Source organism: Hetaerina americana, unplaced genomic scaffold (assembly GCF_022747635.1).
Source record: "Hetaerina americana unplaced genomic scaffold, ioHetAmer1.1.p SCAF_8, whole genome shotgun sequence".
In the NCBI taxonomy this organism is placed as follows: Eukaryota; Metazoa; Arthropoda; class Insecta; order Odonata; family Calopterygidae; genus Hetaerina; species Hetaerina americana.
Genome location: NW_027287427.1, coordinates 64,957,654 through 64,982,775, shown reverse-complemented (window position 1 = coordinate 64,982,775; position 25,122 = coordinate 64,957,654). Strand labels below are relative to the sequence as shown.

General features: G+C 34.8%; 1 protein-coding gene across 1 annotated transcript in view; it reads right to left on the bottom strand.

The window, feature by feature from the left end:
- Window positions 1-4,352: 4,352 nt before the first annotated feature.
- Window positions 4,353-25,122, bottom strand: part of Liprin-beta (liprin-beta 1) — a 36,701-nt gene continuing 15,931 nt past the window's right edge. The window contains exons 6-16 of the mRNA XM_071597052.1: window positions 23,409-23,540; window positions 22,111-22,576; window positions 18,644-18,824; window positions 16,548-16,673; window positions 16,147-16,309; window positions 15,355-15,681; window positions 13,309-13,522; window positions 11,437-11,645; window positions 9,745-9,888; window positions 7,440-7,502; window positions 4,353-6,878 (exon numbers count right to left, since the gene is read on the bottom strand). Of these exons, the coding sequence (XP_071453153.1) occupies window positions 6,825-6,878; window positions 7,440-7,502; window positions 9,745-9,888; window positions 11,437-11,645; window positions 13,309-13,522; window positions 15,355-15,681; window positions 16,147-16,309; window positions 16,548-16,673; window positions 18,644-18,824; window positions 22,111-22,576; window positions 23,409-23,540 (2,079 nt within the window). The 3' untranslated portion in view covers window positions 4,353-6,824. The remainder of the gene's footprint in view (window positions 6,879-7,439; window positions 7,503-9,744; window positions 9,889-11,436; window positions 11,646-13,308; window positions 13,523-15,354; window positions 15,682-16,146; window positions 16,310-16,547; window positions 16,674-18,643; window positions 18,825-22,110; window positions 22,577-23,408; window positions 23,541-25,122) is intronic.

Below are 25,122 nucleotides of genomic sequence, written 5' to 3'. Positions count from 1 at the left end.
TCATCATGATCAGTGATTTGCTTTGTACATGGGAAGCCACAGAAGTATCCGGCCTGACCTAGAGATGGCGGTAGTTGTTGGAAAAATATCACTGTATTGGAAAGGATGTAATCTATAATACATATATTCCAAGTTTAAAGACGCTACTTTGTTAAATATTTGTTTGGCAGCCATCAATAGAGAAAGTTTTCAGTGAATTTGTGAAAATGGAGAAAATTGGTCACCCTTATGTGATACAATACTTCTTCAGCCTAAAGGCTTCAGCCCAACCAATATAAAAAGTGAACTGGATTCTACTCTGGGTAAGTCTGCTCCTTCGTTTACAACAGTAAAATATTGGGTTGCAGAGTTTAAACAAGGGCATACAAACTGTCGAGACAAGCATCGCATTGGTAGACCAAATGAGGTGACGACTCCAGAAAAGGTGAAGAAAATCCACAATGTGATAATGGATGATTGTTGACTGAAAGTGCACCAGCTAGCAGACAAAGTAAACATTTCAAAAAGTGTGGTACATCATATATTGAGTGAAAATTTGGACATGAGAAAGCTGTGTACAAGATGGTTGCCGCGTTTACTCACACTCGAGCAAAACCAGTGTAGTGAAGATGTTTCAATTCAGTGTTTAGCTAAGTTTTACAGCAACAAAGCAGAATTTTTGTGCCATTTCATAACCATGGATGAAACATGGGTCCATTACTTCACACCCGTGAAAAAAGAACAATCAAAACAATGGATTCAAAAGGGAGAACTGCCTCCAAAGAAGGTGGAGACCGTTTCATCTGCAGGCAAGGTCATGGCATCAGATTTTTTATATGCCCGTGGAATAATTTTCATTAACCATCTTGAAAAAGGAAAAACTATCAACGGCGAGTATGATGCAAACTTATTGCAACGTTTGAGTGAAGAAATCATGCTAAAGTGGCCGCATTTGGCTGAGAAGAAAGCGTTATTTCATCAAGATAATGCACCAGCTCACAAATCCGTTAATGCAATAACCAAAATTAATTACTTAAAGTTTAAGTTGCTACTTCATGCACCCAATTTGCCATATTTAGCCCCCTTGGATTATTTTCTGTTCGCAAACTTGAAAAAAATGGCTCGGTGGTCAAAGATTTTCCAATGGTGAAGAAGTGATGTCGGTAGTTAATGGCTATTCTGAGGAGCAAGACAATTATTATTATGAAAAGGGTATCAAACTTATTGAATATTGCTGGGAAAAGTGTATAGCGCTGAAAGGAGATTATGTTGAAAACTAAATAAATTTTTGTATTTTCTTTGTTGGGTCGGGTACTTCTGGGATTACCCTCGCAATATGAAATCCAAATCTGTTTCATATGCTAATGACACTACTTTTGTACAAAAATGTCAACATTCAGAAGATGCAAAGGCACTATGCCGAAGACAGGCTAATGAATGGTTTAATATTAATCATAAACATTTAAAATTTGAAAAAACCCAGCATTTTGCATGCAGTCTCAAATAAAAAATAACTGAAATTGAAACTGCTTAAATACGAGGAATTTAGATTGAAGCAATACTTAACTGGTAGACATTGAGTTTGTAATAAACTGAGTAAAGCTGTTCATATGTTAAGAAAGCTCAACTTTCTCATTTCAAATTAGTATCATTAAACACTTCACCATACCTTCTTACATTGCCATTTGAATTATGGTGTTGAGGCATGGGGTCATTCCACACGTTAAATAAATCTTGCAACCACAAAAGAAAGCTATTCGCTCTCTTGCTACTAAACCGACAAGTGATTCTGCCTTTTTTTATTAGGCATGTAATCACAACTGTATTTAGTTTATATATCTTTAAGGCTCTGATTTGTGTGAAAACTAATCTAGAATCTTACCAATTAAGATCTGATATCCATAAGCACACTATTAGGGGCAAAGCAAATTTGAATACTACTTATTCTAGGCTGCTCTCAACGTACATTTGATTTCATAATGTGAACATTTAATTGTATAGCTGGTTGCCAACTCAGTTAAAATCCTATTGCATCCCAAAATTTCAAGAAGAGGGTATTTACCAGGTTACTTGCTAAGCCACTTTACTCAATTGATAGTTTTTTTTGTGGCAATCTTTATCACATTTAAAAATTTATTTTTTCCAATCAAGTAATATTTATATTGATGACATTTAACATGGCTGTTTCATTATAACTATACCCATATTGAGATGAAATAAGTAACTTTGTAATTCCACACACTATTTGGAACACAACCTAGGTTTTGACGTTGGACATCATAATCAGGTGATCCTCACAGAACACAACTTTGCATATATTCCTTCAGAGCAAGAGAGGGGAGAGGTAGGGAGGGTGGAGGGGGGTAAAAAGGTTAACATGCAGATTTGTTTATTTAATGGCTTCATTTGGGTGAGATTGAGACTTTTTATTCCCTTCTTCCACCTAACCCCTAAATATTACATCGAAGACAATTAAAAACACCCAAGCCCTAGATGAAGGAAAAACCACCAAGGTGGGAATTGCATCCGAGACCTCAAGAGTTGGCAGGTGAGGACACTACCCTGCTGCCACCAAGGCTGGCTAAATGAGAGGGAAAAGGAAGTAGAGTTTTCAGTGTCGATTGTTGATGGGGGTTTGTTTAAGAGGGGGATATCCCCTGTGGGGTGCGCTGGACATGAAAGAGTGGTAGATCTAGGAGGGGGGAGTAGGATGGATACAAAATTTCATTAGCAAGTTCATCCTTGCAATGGACACATTTTAAAATTTCTAATTGCTCGAATGCATCAAGTCTATGGCCTTTATTTTTGAAATGCAGAATTTCTGTATCAAAGTCACTTTTGTGGTCACGTTTGATAAGGTTATTAACCTTTTCCGTTGCCTTCCTCAGCAGTAATTTTAATGTGACACCATTACTCAATGGCCACCCCATTGGGGTGAGATGTCTTTGCAGCCACCTCACTGAAGAACAGAGGCTTCATGGTTACCTTTTGTCTGGCTCCTATTCTTCAAACTATCTTGCATGGGTGACCCTACCCAGACCAAATACCATTGCTCCTGCCAGCACAGCTATAGGGGCCATCAGATTTCACATGCTCTCCCACCACATCAAGGTTATAGTGCTTCAGGATGACTAGGTATGATAAAAAAACCATATATACAGAAATCAATCCGATGGTCGGTTTGATAGGTGATGGAAGAGTTCACCCAGTACTATGCCCGACGGTGTGTGAAATTCACATCAGGGTTAAGGGGCCCAATTCCTTTCCCTATGCCAGTTATGGTTTCCCAGGAAGATCTGGTACCTGAAATATCACACAGCTTGGGTGGAGCTGAGGATGCCCAGGAATCGAACCCGGGCCCTCCAGTCGGTAGTCCAATGCTCTCCCTCTGGACTACTGCGACACATCTAGGTATAAAATTTGTTGTCTCAGGCGTAACTTTGTGGAATTTGCATAACATATTGAAATGTAATGAAATAATTGACTTTGTAATTCCACACACTTTATTTAAAAAACACACGACCCAGGTTTCGACGTTGAACGTCATCATCAGGTGGTCCTCATAGAAGCACGCTGGCTATATATACCTTCTGATCATAGGAGGGGGGGGTTGGTCAGAGAGGGAGGTCGGAGGGGTAAAAAGGTTACAATGTAGCTGGGAAGAAAAGACAATTACATTTTTGATTTAGAAGAGTGGTAGGTCTAGGAGTGGGGAGTGGGAGGGATACAAAATTTCGTTGGCAAGAGCAGTTAGAAATTTTGAAATGTGTCCGTTGGAAAGATGATCTTGCCAACGAAATTTTGTATCCCTCCCACTCCCCACTCCTAGACCTACCACTCTTCTAAATCAAAAATGTAATTGTCTTTTCTTCCCAGCTACATTGTAACCTTTTTACCCCTCCGACCTCCCTCTCTGACCAACCCCCCCCTCCTATGATCAGAAGGTATATATAGCCAGCGTGCTTCTATGAGGACCACCTGATGATGACGTTCAACGTCGAAACCTGGGTCGTGTGTTTTTTAAATAAAGTGTGTGGAATTACAAAGTCAATTATTTCATTACATTTCAATACATCTAGGTATGATAGTTATGACAAATTTGAATCAGCATGGAAGAACTCTGGATTTTTCATATTAATTCGAGCAACAGTTAAATTATTATAACATTTCAGTTTTGATGTACTTATTATGATAAAAAACTTGGCATTCTCATTGGCAAGCCTTACAACATATTCTTAGAGCCTATGGTAAGGCTTTATAATGGTTATAATTGATAATTTTATAATAACATACTTTACATCAACTGGGAAACCAATAATATAAAATACAAGCGTAACTAAAGAACATTCAATTCACTTTTGTTAAAAAGTTACTTGTGTAATGGAATTATTCTTTATTTCAGTAAATAATTTTACATGTTTAATAAGCAATTGGCCTTCCAAGAGCTATCACTTTACAAACAATGTTTTTCAACTTGACCAATCGATGATTTTATGCTCAATTTGGCACAGTGCAAAGATGCATGTTTGTCCCTTTTATTTTCCTATGGGATTCGGTTGCAGACATTTCCATTTCCAATATTATCAAAAACCTTAGGTAGTTGAAACAAAAAATTATATTCCTACACTAAAATACATAAATAAATAGATATAATTGCTTCACTAACAAGTGACATGCAAAATTTGTACCTTGCTTTAATTCCACTCTGATATTATAGTAATCATCAAACACCTCATTGTGCCAATAAGACACAGTAGTAACATATGAAATAGTGACCAAAATGACTCATTCCATTCTTGCTTGTCAATAATGAAAGGTAAACACTTCTGTATCATAACAGTACTTCTTAAACAGTATGTCCTATAATATTTTTTTCCACAGCAACACTGACTGATACACGAGTCTAACAAATTTTAATTATCTACCATTACTTTCTGATTTATTGTCTCTGTAGGCAACAAACATTTTTCATAATGAATATTATGAAAGGTCAACTTTCATTAGTCACATAAGATGTTTTCAAAAACACTTTCTTCAGCAAGGAACTCTAATTTATAAAAGTGTGTATCAATATGAAATTTTGGTTTTTAAACTTGCAATAGAAATGTATTAATAATAGCATTACAAATCCTTGGGAGGAATGAACCAAATGCATATTGTAATTATATGTGCTGTGTTCAAACAAAATGAATGAACATTCATCACTGGCATTACAAATATTAAACAATTAATTTTTCTATAAGAAAATTCTTGTTACATCTTAGTATAATTTACTTTTAATAAACTAGCTACAATAATATATAAAATAATGACTGATTCTACAATCACACCAACTTCTTATTTGGTCCAATGACAAGAATCCGACTTGAACAAGACAAGTTGACACAATTCCCAGGCACCTCATACTTAGTATAAAAAATGGGAGTGATTCAGGTTGAAAAAAAAGACCAGTATTCAAGCAATATAAAATAATTAAAAGCACTTACTTCAGTTAAACTGACATCATAGGATTCTACCAAAACTGCATACTAAGCAGAATGAGTTTAAATAAACTGCCAATTAAAAATAATTACTGTCTCTTGTGAACTTGTGGCACATTGCTTGTTTTTAGTCAAAAACCGTTAATGCCACTTCAAAATACTATTTGAGTTAAGAAATTAAAGTCCAAAGATTATACTTGAGGTAGTCATACCATGTATGTACTAATGATTTAGAGTTTGGTAAATTAATAAAAATTGCATTTACGTTCAAAAGTTTATAAAGAGTATCCAATCAAAGATGTCCATATGAGAAATGGCAGTCTGGATACATTGGCCAAGTTTACCACCAATTAAATGGTAGATAGGAAATACATGTAACAAAGCTTCTGGGTAAGTCAGTATAACATATGAAAATTTCCTGTGGTTCATTAAAAAATTAGTCATATTATGATATAGCACAAAGGTATGTGATAGCAATGAACCTGCGAGACCCAGGGTTTTCGTGCAAAAATTAACAACTAAATTAAGCAAATAATTTTGAATGTCATCAAAGAGTCAACTAAATATGCAAACGAATAATTAAAAATTTGATGGCATTCTTTGTAGACAGTGCAGTTAGACATTAGTTCAAAATTATCTGTGCAATAATTGGTGGTAGAAACAGTGATAATTAACATAAATTTTTCCATTAAAACATGTTCATGGACTGAATAAAACAGCCAAAAAGTGTTTACAAAACTAATTCAGATATGAAAAGAGTCTGATCCTCAAGATTTGTGTTGCAATTATTTGCAGTAGGCTAGGTATATATATATATATATTTATATATATACCATGATTTTCAACAACAACTTCAATGCTCATTCCTAGATATTTTCTTAGACATTTTACAGCTGCTTTTTAGTACCAAAAAGGAATTATTGTCAAATGCATCAACTAATTACAAGGCTAACAGTTGTGCATTGTTTCAGAATATTTGTGGGAAATTCTTTTTACATTAGCTGCAGTAATTAATACATTATTTCCCTTTGATACTCACACCATTTATCCAAGTGGAGGTAGGAAATAAATTTGAGCTTTGCTTATAAATGCCCAACCAAATGCATTTCATCTTAATTGCCAAATAATAGTAACAGCATTTAATATTCGTAGAAAACTAAACTTTTAATGACGATAATGCAACTGTGATATCCTTACGAAAATATTACTGTATACACGCATGATTTTTCATAGAAAATGGTGCACACACATATTACCCTGCAGCATTGATAATAACTCTTCTTTCTTCATTATACATTTCATTTTCAGTTAAAGTTTCCTTAACACATCCTTGGTAATAACAACTACGTTACATACAATGGATGCTTAAACATTGCTGGTCCTCTCAAGATGAGCCAAGTTATCATTGCACAGCAGGCCCTGAATAACAAAAATAATATGAGAACCAAAGCCAAATTAAAAATAATTTTTTTTATAAGGTATAATAAATTCAATGATCTGGGACATACATAAAATAATACCAAAATGTAATAAAAATGATATAAAAGGTAAATTTAATAGAGATGACATAGTTTACTTTGACATTAGTATGTTCAATTATGGGTACTCGCCATAAAAGTTCGGATAAAATGAAAGACAAGTACAGTAAAAGGATCAAAAATTTAATTTTTCACTCAACAAAAAATATAATCACAGAACAGTAGAATTGGGCAGTAAAATTCCAGCAAATGTACATTAGTATAAAATATTTCACAAGTACATTATTCCACTAATTTCACTATGGTGATGATACGCCCTAGTTTTACAGTTCAATGATACTTCCCATTGAGTCCATAATGATCATACCATGCATCAGTTTCTCAAAATTCAGACATACCTTTCACAATAAAACATACGAACCAAGTAAACAACACCAAAATTCAGTTTGGGTTCACCTCTGTGCTAATATCTCTTCTCCTGTCATAAAATCTTATAACTCACCAGGGAATTACGATTCTCCTGAGAGACATCCTCTACTCCTTGAACTGCTTCGTGATCTACGCTCTGCAATATGAGGGAATCAATGTAAACATGGTGCTCCTATGAGGAATCATTAATGAACTCTGACTGACTTTGGTCTTTCATCAGAAATGCAAAGGAAAAAAAAATGGAAATGAATGAAGAATTGCAGTTACCACATGAAATGATTTTTCAAATTCATTCATCAATTGAAGATTGCATAAGCTGAAAAAAATGGTAGCTGACAAGTATTTGGCAAAATAAATTAGGCACTGTATATTGTGGTGCACATGCCAAGTTTTTTAGTGCGAATAATAATTATCTTAAGTATCAAGGGACAACTTGTTTTTCACATTGCCACAGGATTTATTTTCTTGAATATTTTCTGGCTTCCCTGCATAAATTTGCTTTTTTTCCAATACATTGTATCCTTTGCTGGGCACACAACCAGAAGGTGTGATAATGAACCCATCACAAGACACAACACATTGGAGAATGAAGGAAATTAACTGAGAGAAGCTGAAAAATATTCCAACGTAGAATATCTAATCACCTTACACCTACAAGTTTAGAAAAAGAATACTAACATTTAGAAGGATACCAAAATTCTGGTACCAACCTGTCCTTCCATGTAGATGGTTGCCAACTAGAATCAACTGATCTATATTTCAGCAATAATGCATATTCAACATCTGTCTTAAAACTTATGATTATATGGTTATAATAATAATCTATGCTCATCAAAGAACAGCCTATTCTGATATAATGTCATAAAGAGAACAAAAAACGTATTACTATGTTGGAACTTACTTTCTGACACGTGAATATACTGATTTCCTCTGGCGGCAAATATTTCATAAAACATGAATTCTTTGATCAAAAGTTATGCTCACATATACACCACAATATACAGTAATAATAATCCTGATGTTTAAACAGGAGCCAAATTTAACAAAGATCACACATATGTAAATTCTGGATGGTATGACACACTCCAGAATATTTCAAAGTATAAATCACTTAAATTTCATTGGGAAGACATTTGTTACACTACTGCTAACATGTATGACAATTTCACAGGCACAAACAGAAAATTAGCTTGGGACACAAATTTCTGGCAGAATGATAGAAAACTGGAGTTGGCATTGATTAGCTTTAGGCAAATTTCAAGCAAATACAACAAAAGAGGAATTTTACAGCATACAAATTTATTAGATATTTCATTAAGGAACAAATTGAGTAATAAAGCATAGAAAAAGTGTATAGACTTTGGTTAAACCTTAGCTGTTTTGCTGCCATTTTGTGCGTTACTCAAACATAAACTGCAAATAACTTTAAACACAACTGAACTTTGTTTCATAAATTCCAAAATTGTTACAGACAGTGGTACTTTCCTTGCTTTTTTGAAAAATGTGAAATATTTTGAAGACATTTTTGACGGGGATGAACAATTTCAAAACTAGTTACACCATGTTTTACACAAAATTTCACGATAATGTTCGCTAATGAATTTTATTCTGAACACAGATTATTGGTTTCAAGGTTAATTAAATAACAATCTCTCAAACTGAAGAACCAAAAATTCCACAATTTTAACATATGTATTTCGAACTACGTGTAGAAACACGCTAGGCATTTTGGAGGGTAACCATTACTTGACCCACTAGACGCTAAAGGTTACACTTGTCAGAGGTTATTAACTTTGTAATCTGTTATACCCACTAACTGAGTTAGGCCTCTATATAAATATATAATGTTACAATGAAAAATTCACTGCAAATATAATAAATACATCAGAACCAAAAATTGATTCTTTTAAATTCTCTATTCAAGACAGCTTTTATAGATACCCTAAGAAAATAACTTTTAAGTTATTAATGAGATTAAATCAAAAAAGACCAATTAATTATGGTTATTTTTATTTAGGAGCAAAAACATGTTAAGTTTCCTAGTTCACTTGTTACGCACTAATACTCAGCTCAGAGAGCACTACATTTTGTACAAGTTTGGAGTATCTCATCCACTAAGAAACAGTAAGTTAGACTTGATAAACATTCACAGAGGTTATATTATTTAGCAGGCTACTGTTATAAGAATAACAGGAGAAGAGATATTATTTCAAGGTTGAAACGCAAACATTTGACAGCCATAATTGTCAGTATGAGTTGCCATAGAAACACAATTCCTACCCCTAATCCCTTTCTTGCACAAGTTCAGCTTGGGTTTCCAGGACCTGTGTGAGAAGGTTTCTTAGAAGGGGTCAGGAGTTAGAGAAGCAAGGACTTACATCACCATTGCCTGCCTTATCACCTGAAGGGTTATGATCAGGACTACTCCTACCAGTTGAAACCAGAGGACAGATCAAATCCTCTAAATCAAAATCTGTCCTTGACTTTTTCCTCTTCAAAGAGAACTGGCTTTTCTTTGTCACCTAGAAAATATAAATCAATATTTCATAGCTCCAGAAATTTGCAAGAAGAAGCAAAGCAAAAAACATTAGCATTTGAAAAATAAATAGGGAAAACAATTCAAGTAAGCATTTATGATTTATTCACAAAGAAAATATTTCTTCCAAAGGGGAATCAAAATACAACTATCACTGATTGTAGGTCATCGATTACTTTTAAAGCCTAGTACATCCTGCTTTTTTTCATTTGAGTACCTTCAGGAATATTAGTAAACTTTATTTTACACTAAGAGGGTAAAAAGAAACTTTATGTTTATTTTACACATTGAAGAGAAATATTGCACCACAAAATTACAATCTCATAAACCTTGAACAAATGGCTCTCTACTGGAAGCTGCCATACAGCTAGGTCTTGAGTGAATAATAATAGTAATGCATTTATTTGTCTGGAAATTCATTGCATATTCATACATACACAAATATAGGACACCTCAGAAATAAACTTCTCAATTTTAGAAAAAAATTGCAACATATACAGGGTGAGGCAGTTATCTCCGGACAAATTTAAATTTGAATTTCCTGCCATATCATAGTTCCACTGGAGGTCGCTATTGGTGTTTTTGAAAGCTTTAGGCATCTAGTAAACAGTCATAACCTCAAAATGGCCAAGATGTTATGTACATGTATGGAGTATTACGGGTATTTCATCACAACATCTTGTTCCTTTACGAGTCCCCAAAATTTCAGAGTTTAAGAGGACACCTCAAAGGCTGAACTGGCTAAAGCACTCGGCTGAACTCTGAAATTATTGCATTGAAATGCATATTAGCGGATGGCTAAAAGTTGCTGTTGCGGCATCTTCTGTAGTTTCTTGGTATTTGTCTCATGCTGGACTTGTTTAAATTGGGTTTTAGGAAGTTAAGAAGACACAATGCATTGAAAATCTGAGCTACTTCAGCAACTCTTTCAGTCAAACTGTCCACTGAGGAGGCTGACACATTAATATTTGTATTGTCAGCATACAGTAATGGGTCTAACATGAAGAACATATGCTCTGAGGTCCATTACAGAATAGCACTAAGGACTCTTTTATTTATGACAACCTATATCGAATGGTAGTTGTCCATAAGTCACAGTGACTCACTTTAATTTATGTAACTTTTAAATTCATGAGTTTGAAATATCAATTAAACCTGCTTATACTTATCCTTGAATACAGAGAATTACAAAGAGCTATAAGATTCATAATGTTAGATAGATTGTAAACAGCCTCCATTACATGGCTGAACCTAGCTCTATTATAGATGTAATTATGAAAGAGATAATCACTCAATCTTATGGATGCAAAAGTTTTTATGACATGACAAATGACTTAGAAAGTTAACTTAAATTATGTTTTCCTTGTGCCAAGTGTACAGATTTTGTGCCCAGAATTTCTCTCCTTTTCTTTTCATTCAGTTAAAGGTGGGAATGAATCCATAAACATGGTTAAAATTAACTACATTATCAAAAAATCTCTGAAATTATAATTTATAGAAATAATTAGATTTAATGTTAGGTACACAACTTTACCTTAACTTTGGCAGTGGCTGTGAGAGGCACATAACCTGGAGTTGCCTCTGCCTCTCTTTTCTCCCCAATGACACTTCGGCCAACTAGATCTTTGAAGTGAGTACTCAGATGTCTCCGAAGAAGGGTTTTTGAAGGCGGGATGGATAGGAGGGTTGCCAGGAGGTCAGCTGTGAAGCGTGGCTCATAGACCATTAGTGCTCCATGCACTCCTGTAAAAGCAGAAGAGAAAAAACATTCACGGAGACATTTACCACACGTAAGCCATCACTGGAAAGCTTGAATCCATATTGTCGTCTCCAGGCCATGTGGGTGACAACACTCCACATGGGTGAGGCCAGTTATGTTCCCCACATTCTCATGACAGATGTTTTGATGACACTTCATGAAGAATTAGATAAAATCAAGGTTTATGAAATATTGAGGCCAAGAGGAAAAATAATGTTAAAAATGTACAATTTCATGTTTAAAAAAATGAATATCTCAAAGGAACATTGATGAATATAAACGCCAAAAATTTATTTGTGCAAAAAAATTCATATGCAAAACTGAAAATATGAAGCACAGCTTTGCACATCGATGCAAAGAAACTGTGGGAGATTTGTTGACAGAGACTTCAGCGGAGGCACTGCCTGATGTGAACACACAAAGGAGAGGAATGCTAAGAGGGAAAAATTATTTGCCTACAGCAGGATCAGAATGCAATAATTATCAATAGAGTCAGTTAAGTGACAAGAAGGGGAAACCTCAGTAACTTATGAGTCTAAGTACTTGGTCAGAAATAAAAAAATCTGAGCTTAACCCTTTGTCTAGAAAGACCAGTGGACAGACAAAGTGAGAATGGGTGCCAACTGCCATGAAATAATTTTTGCCCAGCATTGCATTTTTTCATAAAAGTACAACAATCTCTACATGTATAGTTAATATCTTCCCTATAAAATGCCCATAATTGAAAAATTATAGCTTTTATGTTCATTCCATGAATATTAAAAGCAAATGACATCTTCACCTCAATTCCCATTCTCTCAAGTTCCTTTATATTTATCAGGGTATTACATGAAAATTGTTACTTTACTAAATTGTAAATATTAATTATTTTAGGTGGTGTAAACCTGCAAAGGATAGGCTATAAGTTATAAAATCATCCACAGGGTTATAATGAAACAAGTCCTCCTTAGCAGTGAAATGTTGATGAAAACACAACACAAGGATATCACCCATTTGCTAAACCTTGAAACCCATTACCACTCTATTTACACAAATGGAAATTTTGTACTAAAAAAATCCTGTGCAAAAAAAGCTATAGATCAGCATGTGTTTCATGATTAAAAATAAATATGGTCAAAGAATGGTAAATGTTTCATTTGGAAAGCAGAATATTCAAGACAAATCTCGATTAATATGGTCAGAGTAGTTGATAACATCAAATGATCTCCCACCGCCAAATTAAAATAGCAGGTAGTGTCTCTATGTTAATGGTCCAAGACTATGGAACAAATTTTACAGGCTGAACAGCTACTAAAAAGGGTTAATTGAAACATACAAATATTATTTGAGAATTTGACAGCACGAAAAAGTTTACATATGATCTTGCAGTCATCAAAAAAGAGGACACAGAAAAATGTCAACATCAGCTACTCAAGTGAACTGCTCATGTGTAATGTCTTTCCTCTTACCTATTCGATTTAACTCAATTGTTTAACAAATTAATTTTCAAAATTAACTACAGGTCATTCCACATTAACTCCGAGTCGAAATAAGGTGCACGTGTGGGAAACACAATTAATACAAAAAATAGAAAATGAATACAGACTTGTAAAGCTCCCAACCACAGCTTTTAACTTAGGTTAAAACAATTTATGACAAGACTTTGACCTGATCCACGAAGATTAGGTGCATATTCAGCAAGATCCACAGCTCTAAGCCATTCCATAACCCTGTGATTGGTCCATAAAGCTACTTCTGAAGGGTTGATCATTGGAGGAGTGGTTGCTGCCTCGCCTTCAACACCATCGCCCCGGATAATATCATCTGCCGGAACTGAGCGACGAATCAGGCAGGTCGGGTCAAAGTTAAAATCTCTTAAAACCTGGAATACGAAAAAAAACAAAGATTAACAGAATGGAAATATTCAATTTGAGATCAAAACCAAGAATGCTGAAAAATGGTAAATCAAAATTATTAAGTCCAGTTAGTATTTAAAACTCAATAATTTGGTAAAACATGGATGCTACAGCTCTGCATTTATGATTTTTCCTCTTATTTCAAGACCCAATTCCAATTTTTCTTAATAACAATTTTGGGGAAGAGACATAATGGATACTAATTACTTCAACACTAAACATACAACAGATTGTTATAATGTAGCACCATAAACTTGAAAAACATGACAAAAATGACATTTTAGTAGTTTTAGAAGTAGATCAAAATCATGCTGCTTTATTCTACCAATTACAAAGTCAACTAAAATTATGGATCATCATATCAAAGACATAATTCTGGGATTACATTGCTCTGAATTATCCAAGGTTTTCTTAGTTTCCAGATCAGCCCCATGAAAAAAAAACAAAAACCACAAATTATGTCAATGAGACATTTCTATGATGTAGAACTTCATCTTGAAGTTCTACGTTCATTTCCTCTCGGAATGTCAGTAGAACTTCATCTCCTAAAGGAAACCTAAATTATTACAGGAACTTCCATTGACTTTGAAAATTATTTTTAAAAGAAGTACACTGAATGCTCTTCACATTCATTAATCAGAAAAAGGATTACCTATTGTATTACAAATTTCTAATTTTCCAGCTAATTAGTGCAAATGATACCTTTTATTATGTGTTTAAATAACTAAATCAATGTATTTGACCAAGATTGCAATTTAACTTGAATATACATGAAAATATATGGTAAAATGCATCCATGGAATTATTTACATATGCATCTGTGTAACATGATTCATGCAGAAATAGCTCTGATGATAAATTCATTCGGCAGTTTGTGATTTAGTGGAATTTTTATAAGCATAAGAAACATTTGATTAGACCATTATCTCCCTTAATCAGTGTCATCTTATCAACAAAACCTCTCAGCAAGAAGAGAATCAAGGCATTCTGGCAGAAAACCCAATACCAACATGATCTATCAATCCTTATTCTAGTGGGGAAAATACTTTGCTTAATGAAGTATGCTGGGAACTATTGTATTTTAACCACATGATAGATATCTTTTCCAGATATAGAAAATAATTAAACTAGACAAGACAAAATCAGATAAAATATTTGCTTCAATACATACATTATAGTTCTTCAAATTATGACTTCACAATTCCATGGTTTTTATTGAAATTAATATGGTTTAGCAATAGTAAAATATGGATTTTTCAATTTACACATATCTTTTATGAAATGTAAATCATTTAGAAATGCTGCATGCTTTATAAGATGAAGCTACTTCTGATGGAAAACATTCCCTCTGGAATAGTACCATAATAATAGAAGTAGTACATGATTCAACACTAGATTTTAGATAGACCCTGACAGCTATTGCTCAATGCTGTGGGTATCATAATATATATATTTTTTAATTTTGGATCAGTAGCAGGATTAAAATGCACACTAATTTAAATCATAAGTTTTCAATTTTTTAAGAAAATATACAGCTGAAAAAGGTAAACAACAAATAAAAATTGTCATTTTCTTGAGAGGGATTGGATTCACTAAAGTATAAAAATAACTTCGGTTTAAAAAAATGCTTCGGTATAACATTTCCTGCTTTACCTTGATTTTACACATCAGCCATCACAATGACTTCACATAAAATGAAAGCTTACTCTGTGGTAGCAATTACCATTCACTTTATAATAAAGTAATGACTAGTTAACTACAAATGCAACTAACAGCATTTGTGATCTCCTCATCTTACCTGTATACCTCTTCTAATTGATGCAAGGTGCAGAGTGGAAGTGATGTGAAGCAGAGTAGTTGCTTCTTCCACTGTTAATCTGTGAAGTAATCGTGCGTCAATGCATGATGCACCAAACACCTCCTTGTGTTGAGGCAGGCCTACATCATCCAGCCAACGAAGCACCCATCCAGTACCTAATGCTGCACCAACACCCCCAACTGACACGGAGGCTCCACCACCTCGTTCTGCTATGTCCGCTGCACCAAGTCCTGGATCCCAACCAGGACAATCTGGACCTCTACGTGCCATCACAGCCAATTGGAGCTTTTTCCGATGCAACGGATTCTGAGAGAGAGAGACTAAAATTGCAGACAAAACTTCTTCATTCCAAAGAAACTGCAGAAGATGCCACAGCAGTAACTTTTAACGGAGTCATCCGCTAATGTGCATTTCAATGCAACAATTTCTGAGGGTAAAAATCATTCCCAGTTCCGGTCAAGGCAAATGATTTTTACACTCTGAAATTGTTGCATTGAACTCTTCTTCAGTTTCTGAGCTCAGCTTTACATAGTGTAGGTATGTATATTCATATATACATGTCTATCTTTTGAAAACAAAAGCTCTTCAGGCACAAATATATGTACATAAAAATTTTTTAGTCAAGTCAATTTTCTAATAACAGGCTAACACTGTGTTTAAATGAAATTGATAATTTAAATTATTGAATATTTATTTATGATTGGGGCAAATCGACGAGAATTTGTTGCAATCATTAACTATGAATGGTACACATAATCTGCTTGAAAGTACCTTGATCCCCATTTCCTTTTCAAGATCAGATGGTTGTGAATCTAGCAGTTTCAAACCAGAAGCACCCCATCTCTTGGCTTCTGCTACATAAGCCCCAAGACCTAAGCTCTCCAACCATGCACAAACTTCATCAACACCCCAAGAACCAATTGGAGCCTCTGGCCTATAAAGAGAGTAAATGAAAAAAGAGATAATTACGATATGCCTATTATGTAAAATTTCATGTATCATTCTAATTTTCTAGGAATCAACAAAATTATTTATTGTATAACACAAAATTATTGCTTTTATTATTGTATTAATTTTTTACTTATACATATACATGACTGCACCATTGGAAATAGCTACCTAGTTAACTATTAACATTAAATAATTATGAGAAGCAACGATGAAATGCATACTCAAGTTTCAACTGTGGTGAATCCTTGGTCCATCCAAGGCGTGGCCCAGCAGTTGACCTCACCCCTCCTCGCCTGAAGTCACCCTCGGGAAGATCTTCCAAATTTCCTGAACCACTACGCTTCAGTCTACTCAGTGATTCAATTAGAGAACAAAGGTAAATGTAATAACTTATTAATCTCCATGTTAACACAGAACCATATTTGTAATTACCAATATATCCAACAGTGAGCAGATTGTTAGAAAAATGAAGCTCTATAAAAATTATAAAGGATGCTAATTGCCAGTGAAATTATTTTAAACTAAAATCCTCCAAATGGCAAAAATATATTCAGATAGATATAGATATCTAGAAAAGGAATAGAAACACACGTTATGGAAAAATACAAGGCTGGCGGGAAAGGTGGAAGGGTGCAGATTCCTAGCAGAAAAAAGTTTCCTTCACTGAGACTTGAAGCACAATGGAAACTTGCTTTACAAGTACCTTGCATAGCGAGTAATTTGCATGACAATCAAAAGTATTGGGCTAAAAATGACTTGCTTAACAAGTGATTTTTCTTATAATGAGTGCTGAGGAGAGGAGAATTGCCAGAATGATTGTGCATCTGCTGCTTCAGTTTGTATTTTGAAATCGTTCCACTATCATCATATTGTCACTAGTGTTCACGCATTTTTCCAACATTTGTTTAGGTGTATTATTAGTATTTTTTGTTCAAAAATATTTTGTGTGCGTAATTTTAAAAATTTCCCCAAAGAAAAATCCACAAGAAGGCAGCCATAAGAGAATAAAGATAAACAGTAAATGAGAGGAGTAAAATAGTTGAAAATCGGGAACAAGGTGTGATGATGGCTGATCTAACATACGTACAATTGGTCAACATCGACAATTTGCCTTTTCTTCAACCCCAAGGACAAGATTAAGGAGATGGATGCTTCAAAGACAACAATATCTAACCGATGGTGACATTCTCAACAATGTTGAAAGGTTACTTCTTACATGGATAATTAAAAAGTAATTGCAATGCAACAATATTATCAAGAATATCATGTGCCAGAAGGCAAAAGCAATTTTTGTTGTCCTCTTTAAGAAGATGCCAGGATGGTCAAAGAAGTATTTAAAATGAGCCATGCATGGTTTGAGAACTTTAAAAGAAGAACCTGCATCCATGGCGATGTGAGGCATGGTGAATAAGCTAGCTCAGACTCAAATGCAGCATAGAACTTCATCGATGATTACCAGAAGCTCATATATCCTGCAGATTAGCAGCCACAAAAGAGATTTTATTGTGACGAGACAGATCTCTTTAGGAAGAAGATGATTCAATTTTTTTTTGATTTTGCCAAGTTGCATTTTTACAAAATTTTGAAGCGTCAACAAAAACAAATGTTTCTAGGCAGCCTTATAGTAACAAGGGATGAGGTATGTAACATAAAAATAACAATTTATTTTGATTCTGTTTAGCTTTTACAAATCACGTTCGCATTCCCAGTTGCTTTATTCCGAGATAGAAGAAGAGATGAACGTGATCCACGATCCGAAACAATGTAAATGTAATTTTCTTTGAGGAAAAATTGCCCATTTTTTTATTTTTTTCTCAGCATGGGATACATAATTGTATTTTATGGTAATTTATATGCAAAATTTTTTTATCAAACGAGTGTTTTGCTTTACGATAAAGGTCCCGGAACAAATAATGCTCGTTGTATGAGGTTTTACTGTCTCATTCATATGGATACAGATATAAGGAAAAGGGATACGAAGACATAAAATACAAACACAGGATTGGTGGGGAATGTGGAAGGATGCAGATCACAAGCTTTTCAAAAAAGTTTCCTTGATACACACACATATGTATATTTTTGTTGGCCAATGCCATCTCGTTCCTTCACTTTAATTATTATTCACATCCGTGTGACTTTTGCTCAAGATAAATATCATGAATTACATATTTCATACTCATCAAATAATATTAACAAAAGTGTCTTTAAAGTTTATTATTTTTTAATATTGATTGTTGTAAAAGGAAAATACAGTTCAGCAAACTATCCATTAGATCAATTAATACAGGTAGGTGCTCCAGAAAATAAATTCACGTACTTCCCAAATATTTTCTTGATTCCTTTGGGCTTTCCTCCCTGGAGTGATGGGCTTGGCTGTGGAGAGAGGTCATTTCCATTCTCTCCTTGGGCAACTCCCTTCTCTTGAGTGCCCTCCACAGCATCATCTAAATGAGCATATCCATTTGGTTGGCAGTCTTCTATTACTTTCTCTGTCTCAGCTATAATGAAATTAATAAAATGAATACATAATGCAAAAGGAGGAATCTCATCACTACAGAAGTAGATTATTCTAAAAGAAAGCATTGAGTTAACTTGAAAGCAGGAATCTCTTTTCTTTTTCACTGACAGTGAATATCTATTTGTAATAGGTTTGGGTCATGACATTAGAAATTTTAAAGTAGTAAGTTCAGATTTTCTTTTTCTCTAGTATAAAGCTCTGTTAAATAGCAAAAAAATTGAACCCCATCATGTAAGTTATAAGCTGCATTACCCATCAATAGTAACATTTAGTTCTAAAACACTGAAAATAGCTAAATGCATGATCTGCTTGCTTTGCTGTATTCCATACAATGCTTGACATGCACAAGACAAATACATTTATCTGAAACGAAGATGCATTAGGTTAAAGATGAGTACCAATTAATCTACAGATAATCAAGGAGATTAATCAGGACATGGTCTTTTGTTAGGTATGAAAACATCTGCACAGGGTTATCTCATCCTAATTCACCTTTCCAACCAATTTTAAATTCTAGATAATGTCAATGACCTTAATTACTACTCAAACACTCAAATATATTCAATCGAACGATCGGTAAACTCCCATTTATTACTTATAAATAAAAATACTGATCAAAATATAAAATGTAAGAATTTTGGTCATCAGATTTTAAAATTTTCTATGAGACTATGTTAACAAGATATTCATTTACTTTGGGGTGTTTAAGGAGTATTTAGTCTTAAAAAAACCACCTATCAACTTCCATTTATCAGGCCAAGTCTTTTTCTATAGTGAGGAATACATGCTTTTTATAAAATGCAAAAATTACAAAAATCCTGTTGACATGGCTCATACTTGGCAGTTACAGATACTTCTTCCCAATTATCATACATCAATCAAATTTAACTGTGTGTGAACATTGCTCGTGAAACAAATTAAATTCCCTCACAAATCATATTTACCAGAAAAAGAAAACTTTAGCTTCAACCTTCATGCTATTCACTCCAAGAATTGGAAAATCGTTTTTTGTAATAGGCGTTTGGATGGCAAAACCGATCCACAAAATCCAATATCCCGGTTGAAGATTTAAAGGGACACGAAAGAAAAAATTACTAAATTCTAGAAACTCACTTTCCAATCTTGGATGTAGATTTCGATATATATATTTTCCCCTGTCCTTTTCAAAAATATAAAGGGTTAATATTACAAAATATATCTCCACGTAGAAGCAGGATTTTATGGTGCTAAGAAAAATCCAAAAACTCAAAGTAAGAGAAATGCAAACTTAAGAGACTCAATCACATGTGAAAACAATCAAAATGGAAATTTAGGTGAATGATTAGCCTCCAAAAAAAACAGAGGCTCAGAGGATGAGCTGTGTAAAGGCATCAGAAGTTTCAAGTGACAAGAAGATACCATCTAAATGGAAAGTGATTATATACTCATTGGTGGTGTGGGTGTATGGCTCCATGGCCATGCCAGGGACAAGAGAAATTAGGATAGAATGAGGATAGACAGTGAGATGGGAATTCCAAGGTTGGCTAGTCAGTTTATAAGGAAAGAGTAAGGCCAGAAGAACTTGACGCGAGGTACTATGGAGGTGGGATTATATGCATCCACGATGATACAGGAATCAAAATAGTGAGGTTGACTGAATTGAGGCATGAGAGACTGCTGAAAGAGGAGGCACCTGGAAGAAAGAGTGGAAGACCTAGAGGAAACTGATAGATTGATAAAGGTGGGAAGCGGAGCTCAAGTTGGGCATGAAGTTGCAATGAGATAATGGTTGATGATTCAGATCCACCAGTGACACACAGAGATAAAAGTAACAGTTCTAGAGAATATGAATGGCAAGCCAAAGTCCTTTGACTATGAGTTCTTTCTGGATGTATAAGTGATTGCAGTCTTCAATTACATAGTTATAACTTATAGGAAGCTTATGACACAAAATTCATATGAAGATGCAGTTTTAATGCCAGATAAATAAACCTTCAAGGAAGGTATATTTATCTGGAATTATGGCAGTATGGTTGCCTAATGGATAAGAGTCCAGCTATCAAAGTCATGGGCTCAAATTTGGTGATGCCAGAGAATATCTTCACCAAGATTCAAACTGAGAATTTCTGGGTACCAGCATTATTTGCCAAACCTGGGGAGGATCTGTCCTACACTCTGAACTCTTAATATTGCCTAAGATAAGATATAATGCTACATTTTTACCCCCATTTGTAACCTTTTTTGAGATTATGCCCCTCTAACCATGTCTAACCTAAAATATCAATCATCACACTTGTGCCTTTCTTCTATCCCTCGAAGAATACCTAATACTTGTGATTAGGTTGTTTAATTACCGGTAATATGCCCAGAATCAACTCTTGTGAAACTTTGCCACACTTCCCCTCTGATATTTTAAGCACTACAAGCAATAGCAACCCTCTTCCAAAACTACTTGCAAACTTTGATTCCTAAGCAATTAAGTAGAAGGATGAATAACAATTGAATCCAGGAAATGTTGCACAAGACTAAAAACTAACAAGTGCTTAAGTGGCAGGTTATAGGGAAGTTTGAGGAATGTAGACATTGGTCATTAGGTAAACAACTTTTTCTGAGCCAAAACATGACTACTTGGGTGTGTAAACCACTTAATATACTACCACAATAGCATCACATTTACTATACTAATCCACAAAAGTCATTTACAATACTTCAGAGAGGCAAGTGCTGAATATTTGCATTCAGAACAAATATGTTTTTGTCAAGAATGCCACATTATTAAGATAAGCATTTGATGACTTGAGTGATTTATTAACTGGCATGCATCTTGAACTAGTTTCGATAGCATTAATATATAAAAGCAAGTTTTTTTTTTGAGAAGTTATATGCTGGAATATGTATAAAATAAATGACTGAAGTACAGCACTTGAAATAAATACCACAAGACATATGATACAAAGCGCTAATTTTGGCTGGAAAGATGAACATAAAAACCACACTTAAAGAGATAGTTCAGGCATTTTTGTTAGCATTGGATGCAGACCATTAGCAGGCAACTGAGATGTGCACTCAATTCTTGAATCATAGGTAATCCTCCATTAAAAAAAAAAAAACAAACAAAAACAGAAAAGGTAGGCGGGCACATGCCCTTTGGCCGTTCCGATCGGGCATGCCCATTGTCATTCTCTTGCAGTGCAAATTTATTTTTTCGAGTCAGCACAGAGAGCGAGCAAGCTAGAGTGTGAGTGGGCTTTTAAATGCCGACAGTAGTCGACTGCATGCCCGGTCACCTAAATTGGGGGCGGAACAGCTTCGTATTCCGGCTGGCCTGGAAGTGGGGGTCACCACGGGAGCGGCTGCCCCTGTGGTGTTGGCACCAGACCGCCGGAGCACCCTCGCAGAGTACGCTGTACTGTTGGCATGTTCCGCCTGAATCTGCTGCAGCGTGGTGATGGGGGAGTGGTACGTGTGGTAGGAGGGAGTCGAAGCAAAAGAAGCAATCGATACAGACGACATTGAGTAATATGGGTGAGCATTAATCTGGTGGGGGATTTGGGAGGATGAGTAGGAGGAGGCTGAATGGGGCAGGCCCCTACCAAATGCTACACCCTTCCGAGGCACTGTTTGACGCAGTGAGTCTGTTGCCGTGAGTGTTGTTGTCTCGGAGGAACCTAATGGCAACGTGGTCTGTTGTCGGGGAAGAGTCCCTCCAAACTGGGCCTGATCCACTTTGCGACGGTAAGAGGCAGGGGGTGTCTGAAAGTGAAAATTAACATTAATTAAACATATCAAATACATATGTTGAGTAGCTGTCAACAGTTATCAAACAAAGGCACAATAATAATGTAGTTCCAAGATAACAGAGTATAATGTAGCCTTTATTGAATGACAAAAATAAATTGTTTCATTGCTTAAAATTAGACACAATTCAAAGATGAATTCATGAGCACTAAAGCACAAATTCTTCATCTTGACCCAATTCCATGACATTATGTTATAACTGACACAAGGACCTAACTTTGTAAGCACCACTCATATCTGGTGCAATAGGCAGTAAGGCATAAGATATCCCATTTAACCAAAACTGAATAAAGCAACTGCAATGGAAGAGGATCAAGAGTATGTGAAAAATACTTGTCTAGGCAGAAAAGCAACATTAAAATACAATCATAGTGGCAAAAATGAATTTAAATCAATTGAACAATTAAGAAGCCAAGATTTAAAAATCAAGAAATGCTATTAAATGAGACCTTTTACTATATGCAACTGCTAAAGAGAGAAAAGTAAAATGATTTTATGGGTCGAAAAATTTCAGTGATTGTGAGGATGTAATCCACAAAATACAATCTGGGAGTTTAACTCTAGGCTAATATTTCTATCAATAGATGAATCTGTAGTTACATATTCAACTTCAACTGCTTTTTTATCAATTTTCAAATAGAAATATCTTGAAAACCGAACCGAAAAGTTTTCCGAATATATAGAACTCATGATTTTCACTTTCATTGTTTGAAGTTTTATAGCGATCAGCTGATACACACAGTGTCCCATTGCTCTTTTAAAACATCAGCAAAAGAGTGATACATACCCGTGGTGCTGGAGGAGGTGGATCTCTGGTCTCATGCCCATCATCCAAGCTGTTTCCGATGTAACCTATTCTCCGGGGACTCCCTCCTGAGAGGGTAGAAGATATTGGACTGGGAGATGGTGATCCAGAGTACTGTGAAATTTCAAATGGTAAATGGACTGATGAGAAAACAGAACAAAAAGATTTGAAAGTTTTGAACCCTAAAAAATATAAAAAATGAGACCAAGCATTTTACAATAACCTAATGCTTTTTTGAGTGGCTATAAAGAAAATTCTGCGAACAGAAATTTAACTGCAATTTCTGCGATATCATAAAATATGAAGACTCTTTTTGCATAGCTAAGGATTTGATGTATTAAGCATGATTTCTACAACAGCTCCACTAAACCATGAATTTTTATGCCTATATTTAATCAAGTTCTAATGCTAGTGATCAAAAGTTAGACAGGCTTAATAGTTGATAACACGTTTTTTATCCAATTCTTTGTGTTTAAAGAGAATTGTTAAACTTTGAAATTTGGAAATGAGGGAGTTCAACTGACAGTGAATAGCAACATTGTACTTTTTGAATGAATGTACCTACATACATACCATAGTGATATCAAGACTTCTAATTTCATGGATTTTCATTCCGTACACACTTTATTTTAAAATGTTAAACTCTATGAACTTTAATGCAATTCATGAATCATATTTAATTAAGTTAACAGTTTTTTTAACTTTTAACTCTGGTAGTGCCATATTTTCCATCAAGGAGAGACTATTTATGGATGGCTAGACTGTCCAGTAGCCAGATCCAGGGGTAAAAATTCATACATAGCTCTAACCACCAGTATTTTATTATTTATTTATTTATTTACACAATTACGTTGCAATTAGGCAAATTTCCTGGGATAACCACATACTGTTTTAGAAATAACCATTTATAAATATATGAGAAATAAGCATGAACATTCACTTGAGCGGTGCAATTGACCATTTAATGCAAGGAAGGTGTTAGGTGAAAAAATAAATCCTTTTTAAAGATTTAAGAATCTTATGTAAAAATTAGGAACACTTAATTAGCAGAATTTGGATATATGTATTAGTATGTTGATTTGTAGAGTTTGAGAAGGCATTCAATAGAGTATATTGGTGGAATCAATGAATGTATTACAGTAGATGAGCAGATTGGAGGAGGATGCGACTTATTCACAACAAGTACATGTCACAAACTGCTCACGTTTGAGTGGGAAATGGAGAGTTGGCATGGGCATTAGCATTAGGAGGAGGAGTAAGACAGGGATGCCCATTATCATCCATGCTTTCAAAATATTCAATGATGACATGGTAGAAATGGCATGGGGTTAACTGGAAATAGGAATGAAAGTCAGAATGAAATTCATGAAATATTAGGCTAGTGGATGATTAATCTTTGGTTAGCCAAGTTTTCAGTCGGCCAAGGGGTTGACCCCTTGGCCGACTGAAAACTTGGCTGACTTGGCTGTTTTTCAGTCAGCCAAGCATTTCTGAGTGCATTAGAAAATCAGTCTCTTAGGTTTGGAATAAGAATCAAAGTAACAAAACTAAGGTTAAGGGGTTTTCAAAAAAGAGGAAGGCTAAGTAAAACATTAAAAGAGAAGAACAAAAACTAAAACAGATGGAACAGTTCACCTATCTCACCAGCGTTTGGGACCTAGAAGTTGAAAGTGGTAGGGATGTAAGAAGATTTGCA